This window comes from Centruroides vittatus, unplaced genomic scaffold (assembly GCF_030686945.1).
Source record: "Centruroides vittatus isolate TY-2023 unplaced genomic scaffold, ASM3068694v2 contig_221, whole genome shotgun sequence".
In the NCBI taxonomy this organism is placed as follows: domain Eukaryota; kingdom Metazoa; phylum Arthropoda; class Arachnida; order Scorpiones; family Buthidae; genus Centruroides; species Centruroides vittatus.
Genome location: NW_027121377.1, coordinates 1,810,244 through 1,818,821, shown reverse-complemented (window position 1 = coordinate 1,818,821; position 8,578 = coordinate 1,810,244). Strand labels below are relative to the sequence as shown.

The window sequence follows — 8,578 nt, the reverse complement described above, 5'->3', positions numbered from 1 at the left end:
ATAGGTACTTAAGTTTTCTAATGTTATTCGCAGTCGACCGCATACCTAATGGTGTTGATGAAAATGCTATTAATCTTGACATTTATTTTTATCCTGTCCAAAGCCATTTTCAAAATGCGAACAGAGTAAAGATCTAATAGGAGAGGTGAGAAGATGCAACACTAGAGTACTCCTCTCTGTATTTCTAATTCTGGTTATACCATTCCTCCAATTTTAACCTGCGCTTTTTGTTGCCAGTACAGATGTTTTTTATCACACTGATATTGTGAGGAACCAGTGGTAATGTTTGACCGGTGAAAACTGCTCACGGGGGCCAGTATATCATGTTCTTCCTTGCGAGATTCCCGCATTTCAGGATTGGCTTGTTAGGGTGAGTAAGAAGGTGAGAGAGGTCGTCAAGAAAGCGTGGGCGATATCAGAGTAATAGACACCATTAACCAACGGAAAAGAGTGAACTTGTAATGCATATCTAAAACAAACGAAAGGCTTACGAATACGGGTACAAAAGGATATTCTAAGTCGCGTATAACGGAAAGAGTTGGATTTGGGTTCGAACTACCCAAATCCTCTGATAACAAACTGCAAATCAAGAGAGGTTTGCGAAACATCCTACCACTTTTTCCTGTTTCGAGATTATGTAGATGCACTGGAGGTCTTCTGTTAATAGTTAATCTGAAGAAGTTACTCCTAAGAAACGATCGCCTTGAAGTGAGAGTGCATCATCCTTATATTCGTTTTTGGCATGGGAAAATGTTCAAGTGATCGAGTGTTGTTGAAGACGAAGGTTGCAGGTGCTGGGTCATGGGTGATCCGAGGAAACAATGAGAAGTTGTCGAAATGGGACGTAGTAGAATATAAGCTTTCGTCTGTGAAATGTAAGTCATCCTGTTTATACGGCAGAATGTTGACATTTTCATCCCTTTAACAATAAATTGTTATACTTTGTTAGGGTTTGTTGATGAGAAGGATGACATTCAATCCTTTTTCTGCCTGGTGTTATCTTAACGATCGCAGTACAGAATTAGGCTTAGGAATTCCCGTAAAACCGAGTGAAGTCAGGTTCTCGATCTCACAATATCTTTACCGTCCATACCAGCCTGTTTGATTGTATATATTAGTTTTCCCTGGTTAACCTTATCAAAGCTTTTTTTATAGTTAATAAAGCATGAAAACGATTAATAGAAGCTACTAATATATATTTTTTAAGCATTCAGCAAAAGACGTGCCGGTATTTCCTACATGCAACCAAAACGGAGGGAACATTTAAATGCAAAATGGTCCCTCTCCAAGATATAAAAAAGTTTCATTAAAACGTTTATACGAGAAATGATTAAATGTATCAAGACAACTACATTTTAAAATTTAGCACATCTGTATCAGTAAAAAGGAGGAGATCAACCAGTGGGCACGACAGTACACATTCTACGATGACAAGTATTTTATAGAAACGAAAAACAACGGCACGGTTCCAGTTTGGCTGAACATGTTCAAGCGTGTGCTCAGTATTTCAAGATTTAGAATTAACGGCATTTTGTAACGTTTCCGGAAAACAGGACAGCATTGCAAAAAAAGTAAACGTGGTGATAGAGTTTCCGTTAAAAATGTTATGCATTTTATAAATACAGTAGAGAGTCTTTTATCCGAACACCGGTTATCCGAACGCTTTCCAGTCAGACTGTGTCGTCCTGAATCGAACTTTTTCGATACTAGATTTATTTCTAAAGTATATTTTTTATGTTTTTATATTTTTCAATATATTTATTTTGTTTGTACAAAATAAAGAAATAATTTTTAAGGATACAATAGCCTCGATTATTATTATTAAAATGTTCGTTAGGCTTAAAATCGACGAAAATCCAACACGAAGCGACACGCAACAAAGAAAAATTTCAACATCGGACAGGTTAATATATTTTTTCGTACATAATCGGTTATACGAAAAATCAGTTAGCCGAACAATCCCAGTCCCCAATTGACTCGGATAAACGACTCTCTACTGTAGTTTTAAATGTTCAGAACCTCACTAATGTACCAAATACACAGGCAGAAAGTACCTTCCTGTAGAATGAAGTGTAAAAAACTGTAAAAAATGTACAATAGTCAATCACAGACAGTACTATTAATTTAAATGTTTCATATTTGTTCTTTAGATGTATTTTCAACACAATGTACAACGTAAGCTTCGGATTTCCAAGGGTCGGTCGACATTTGTTCTACTTGTCTTCACAAGATGAAAAGATAAACCATGTGGGTTCAGAACAAGAAAAGGAAAAGCTTATGTCAGAAAAACGCATCTATAAATTGCGAGAAAAGGCTTATTACATGACACTGACCGTAAAATTCTAACTTTAACTTATGACTGTCGAATGAATTTGCAATTGCCAAAACTACCGGACCAAGACACCTACTATAATAGGCGAATTTATCTGAACAATTTCACTGTGGTAAGTGGAAATTCAAAAGGCAATTGACCCCTGACAATGTAACAGTATATTTGGAATGAAAATGAGTTTTCGACAGGCTTAAACAACATTGCTTCTTGCGTTTTCAACGCGTTAATGACATCAATAATGGAAGGGCCCATGGAGACAGTTCGCTTACTATGTGATGGATGTGGTGGCCAGAACAAAACTTCAATTGTTCTACCCATAGCTTGTTTCTGGCTATCAAGACATGCACCTAGAAACACAAAAAACATGGAGGTTTTCCCCATTTCACAAGGACACAGCTTTTTCTCACCAGACAGAGTGTTTGGAATAACAGAAAAAGCAATAAGAAAGAAAGAAGTCAATTTACCATCCACAGACATTATAAGATACTGTAACATGAAGAAAGTGGATGAAGATGGTCAGATTTTCGATTGGAAAGGACAAAAGGATGCCTTTATGAAGAAACCATCTTAATTTCATTTTCAGCTTGCAGCATGAACAAGAATAATCGTAAAAAACTCAAACCAATAAACTGCTTGTTAAAGGAAAATACATTTACAGATTCTTGCTTTGTTAGGGACTTGTGTCCAAGGAGGACACAAGTCCTAACAAAGCAAAAATGCTAATGTTTAATATGAATCCACTGTTATTCCTAAATCAAACACAATAAAACAAGCAAATAATAATGATCTAAATCATTTATTAAACAAACATTATAGCGATCATTGTGTAGAAAATGAAGATTTGCTTTTCTACACAAATATCATTGATGGGGCTTCTGATGACTATGAAAAAGATAAACCAACTTGTGAACGTATTGATTAAGTAAGTTACGTCAATGTTTGAAATATTCTCTAGGTTTTTCACTATCTGCAATTAATAAAGATTGTATGCAGTTTAATTTTTGGTGTTTATTTCCCTCCATAAATTAATGTTAAAATTCATTTTCGTTGGTTTTTGTTGTTTTCGATTATGTTAACTGTTTTGGTTCATAACTAAAATTCTCCATATAAGTTTGTCGCAAAACTCACATTTAACCGTAATTCGCTGCAAAAGTCACAATGTCAATTTTTTAAAGTTAAATCATAGTTTTCCCTCTTTTACAATGAATTTGAGGCTGTGTGCAAATAGTTTCTATGCCAACAAAGATATCATAAAAAAAATTGATATAATATATGTGTCAACAATAAATAGTTTTTCGAGTTTTTCCGAAAGTCTTAAAAAGTAAAGGGTGTAACTTTTGCATCTATACCCTATAAATTAGTACCTTTGCACTTACAGATATCATAACATGAATATTAATCATATATATTTTAACATCTCTTACAAACGATAATCCAATTACAGTGTTAAAATTTCTTTCTGCTTAAGAACACACAATGAAACGGCTACCCAATGTTGTTATTACCGCTTATTAGACATCTAAATAATTATATAACGATTTATGTAACGCTTCTTAATTGTGTTAGTTGTAACATATGAGAATAAAGCGACAAACTTTAATGCGATTTAACGATTGAATTCTTTTATACTTTAATAACAAACACCTTTAATAGGTATGTCCAGCAAATCCGACGTTTGGAGAGTAGCTGGAATCCAGGTAAAAAAATTTCACTGTAAAAATATATGATAAAACATTATTATATAGTTATTTATTTATCTTTTTTCTCAGCATCCATTATTTATGACTTATGATAAAACAAAAACACAAGTAACAGGTGGAATGCTTTTTCCTCTATTTAAAGTTTTCCAGGATAAACTAAAATTTAGGTAAGTTGCTTTCTAATTACGTTCACAAATAAAGAATATTTCATATGTTCGCAATACTTTAACTATCTATTGGAACGTGTTTTCCACATTTTGTTTTATTTTGTGAAACCGTTTCTAATGTGCAATGTTGCACTTCACTATTAAATCCAAATAAAATTATGTTTTTTTTTTTAAATTATTGCCATATGCTATTACATAGTGTTGTAAGGAATGATCTACATTTTATTTTATATTAAATATATATAAAACGTCTAAAAGCATTTCATATTTTTTTCTATTTATCGAATTCTATTAGATATTTTATAGTGCACCCATTAGATAGTGATACAGGATTTATAAACGAAAACGGAACCTGGATTGGAACAGCAGGAAAACTTGCTTACAATGTGAGTAAACATAATATACGTGTAACTGAAATAAGTTACATCTAACATCTAAAATAGACATTAGACAAACAAGTTGTTGTTTTCTTTACCGAAAAAATAGTAAAATTCATACTTCATATACATGATACAATTCATCAAATTTCAAATGTTCTTAATATTCAAAAGTATAAAGTACTGTAATAGACAATGATATAGTAATAATAAAACCAAACATTTATTGTTAAAGTATTAATTTGATTTACATATTTCGACATACAGACTGCATATAAAACACGAAATTGTACAAAACATTTTTTGGTTAATGTTACCTATCGTTCCAAAATGGCGGATCGTCTCTGATTCCACTGTTTTCTTTCTTCTGTTACCTTGAATCAGAGACGAGCCGCCATTTTGGAACCATAGGTAACATTAACCCATTTTTTTATTACAATCTTATTAATTCAATGAATTCAGCAATATTTGTCGGATAAATAGGTTATTTATCTAACCATCTAAAAGGGGTTTATGGACTAATAAACGAAAATTGTTATGTCCTTCTAATTCAACTGTCACCAGAGTTCAAGAAATTACTCAGTAGCAATTTTAATTTCCAAATGTTTTATTTAAATGCATTTCGGTTCTAACATTTTTGTCAATCCCTCCTCATTCTACAAAGTATAAAGTTTTGTTGTAAATTTTCAATTAAAACATTTTTAAAAATCTTGAATCTTGAAGTTTTAAAGAAGAACTTTATTTCAGCATTGAAGAAAATTTACACACGCACAACATATGAGAATGATAAAACCAATGAAGAAGCAAAGTTAAAGAAGATGTGTTTACTAAATGACTACCTAAAAAGAATAATATAAAAACGAATACAGAGACAACACATATGTATTTTCCTTATATTAAAAATAATTTAGAAAAATTCAAAAACATCTTTTAAAAACAATCCATAGAATTAGCAGCTAGTCTAAACAATTCAAAGAATGCATAATTAATAAACAAAATAAATTGGAAATATCTGGCCTAGTATATAAATTGCCATGCACAGGTTAAAATTGTGTCCATTATATTGGAGAAACAAAAAAATAATAAAAAATAAAAAAACATTACGCATCAATCTCATTGAAAAATATCCAATTATCTTGGTTCCTTCACTGCAACGAAAATAACTGTAAAATTAAAAAAAAACAAATTTAAAATCATATTTAGAGAAACGATATATATTTTAAAAAATTTAAAGAACACATAGCAATTTAAAATAATGACAATTTAATTAATTTAAATAGCGGGGTGATTATTCACAATGAATGGAATTACGTCGGACAAGAAGATAAAAAAATGTTACGCGATGCGGGAGGATTGTTTTGTGTAGAAATTTAGTTATTTTTAGACGGTTGTGAATACTCGTAGTCTTTGTGGTAGACAGTACCTACTGTAAAATATTTATTATGAACATTGTAAGTCATTTATTTATATTTTATTTTTTAAAAATGTTTTAATTGTAAATTTACAACGAAAACATTTTTATTGCTCCAAAAACCCCCTTTAGATGGATAGTAAATAACTTATTAATTTATATTACAATTCCTACAATAATATGAAAATTCAACAGAATACCGATCATAAACTTGCAGAGCACAACTTTGTTACAAGAAACACTACCGTTTGATATATTAAAATTAAAATATAGATTTAAAAAGATTTTCTCTTTGATAATCGAGTTTATAATTATAGAAAGCAGATGTGTTTCTTTCTGGTATGGAAGTTAACTATGAACGCTTCTGTGCGATAGATTTTTCGTCTGTTTATGCATCCATTCCAGAAGTTTTTTTCATCAAAGCCCCAGATAAGGTTTCTGATTGGAATTCTCTAACTAAGCCATTTTCCTTCGAAGTAAGTAACTATAATATATCTCAAATCCTACTTAACTAAAAGTATAACTATATTTTTTATGAAATAGATATGGATCGCTGTATTTCTGACTGTATTAATATTCGGTTTGGCCCTACATACCGTTCTTCAGAAAGAGTTGGTTGGAGCGCAAACTCGAAAATGTTGGACACGTTATCGAATTATTTGGGATTTATTTTGCACTTTTTTCGGGCAAGGTAAAATATACTAATTACAATGAAATGTGAAGTTTAATAATTAAATATATATTTAATGTCATTTAGGATTAAATGTAGACAAGATGAAAATGTTTGCCTCCAGATTTATGATAGGAATATGGTGCTTATCGATTGTTGTTTTGGCATGCGGTTACAGCGGAGCATTAATGTCATTCATGACGTGTCCTTTAACTGAATCCTATCCAAGAGATTTTCAGGAACTTGCCGTTTTTGTCCGTAATGGCAAATACTCATGTGGAACACACGGAGGACATGTTATTTGGAAAGAAATCTTGGTAAGTGTTTTGAATTTCAAGATTCATACTTCATAATTGCTTTGGATATGCTGATGTAATTATTAATTCTAGATGTCGAAGTCTGAAATTATCGAAATTTTAAGACAAAATATCCTAGAAAATAACAATTTAATGTATATGGCGAAAGCCATTCTGAAAATGAATGAAGAGCGATTTGCTTACCTAATCTCTACATTTTTGATTAACCACTTTATCAGTAAAGAAGAAATGCATAAATATGTCATTTCAAAAGACTATTTTCGTACCATAAACGTTGCTATCCCAATTAGAAAAAATTTTCCGTTTAAGAAGGATATATTCAACATGTAAGACGAATTTTTATATTTATTTATATTAATAATATAATTTATATTTCCCTTTACTTAAAAAAAATAAATTTTAATAGAGTGACTCGCTTGTTTGAAGCTGGAATTATGGAAAAATTATTTCCTTCAAGACCTGCGGAATCGTTACCGCCGCCATCGGAAATCCAACCTTTATCAATCGGAGATATTAAAAGTCCATTGTTATACATGGGTGTTGGATATTTATTGTCTTTAATCTGCTTAACGTTTGAAATGATATTTGCAAAAATAATTAACTATATGAATGGAAAAAACTTTATTAATTGTGAAATTTGCTAAATTTGACACGAATAGTTTTAGTTATGATACTCAAAAAATTCGAATGATTTTTTATCATATAATGTATTACATAAACATTTATTTTGCACAATGAGTATTTATTACAAACATTTATCAAAATAAACTTGAATTCGGATATTCAAGTTTATTACGATAGTTTTCTATAGCTTCAAAATATTCAAATGAACTATGAATATAACATAATTAAATATGAATAATTTAATGTAAATAAATATGTTAGCTAATATGATATTAAATTATTAGGAAAATGCTACTTTTCTCTTAATGCAAACAAATTAATATTTACTCAAGAAATATATTACGACTTTCAAAAATTATATAATATCAATATATAATAAGCTATTTATCTCTGTAAAATAAAATATAAAAATTATGAATAATTTATACAAAGTATATAATATATAGTAAATAGTAATACAGTATACTTCATTGGGCTGCAATTTGAAGAAAATGTAGACTTATACATTCTCACTGTCGTCTGTCTGGCATCTGTCGTTTCTTAAGTTCGAGAGAGAAAACAAGTGCATGAAACTCGAAACAAGATGTGGCCATCATTAGGTCCGTAGAGCCGGAATAATTATATAGGAACTTTAGGTTTTCAACGAAAGCCACGTTATATGAATTGAAAATGTTCTTCTGAACGCAGTTAGATAACTGAAAGGCACTACTGCTAGCAAGAAAAGTATTATGCACGGGGGCAACATACTAGTAATTTTAGGTAGAGGGCATATAATATAATGTAAGTAATTAAAATTACAATTAGAAATTGCAGCATGGCATTTATTTAATGTGACATCGTCACATTAAATAAATGTTCGTTCTTCATATTTAATTAGAATGTAATTATTTGCCTAGATGCCGTTGAATTCCTTTGTATTTTTGATGAAGTATAAAGTTTCGGGCCATCTTACATAAAATAGTTAAAGGCTATTGACCGCT

The 8,578-nt window shown here is 30.7% G+C and overlaps 1 protein-coding gene across 1 annotated transcript; it reads left to right on the top strand.

Moving 5' to 3' along the window:
• Nucleotides 1-3,986: 3,986 nt before the first annotated feature.
• Nucleotides 3,987-6,590, top strand: LOC136970877 (glutamate receptor ionotropic, kainate glr-3-like). Its single transcript, XM_067265383.1, has 4 exons — nucleotides 3,987-4,029; nucleotides 4,102-4,199; nucleotides 4,495-4,585; nucleotides 6,305-6,590. The coding sequence occupies exons 1-4, from the start codon at nucleotides 3,988-3,990 to the stop codon at nucleotides 6,500-6,502; spliced, it is 429 nt and encodes a 142-aa protein (XP_067121484.1). The 5' UTR covers nucleotide 3,987; the 3' UTR covers nucleotides 6,503-6,590.
• The last annotated feature ends 1,988 nt before the right edge of the window (nucleotides 6,591-8,578 follow it).

What these genes read in the sequence shown, in the direction of transcription:
- LOC136970877 (XM_067265383.1), top strand. Translation starts at nt 3,988, where the DNA reads ATGTCCAGCAAATCCGACGTTTGGAGAGTAGCTGGAATCCAG. An exon ending in GGAGAGTAGCTGGAATCCAG is followed by an intron (nt 4,030 to 4,101) that starts GTAAAAAAATTT and finishes CTTTTTTCTCAG; the next exon opens with CATCCATTATTTATGACTTA. An exon ending in CAGGATAAACTAAAATTTAG is followed by an intron (nt 4,200 to 4,494) that starts GTAAGTTGCTTT and finishes GAATTCTATTAG; the next exon opens with ATATTTTATAGTGCACCCAT.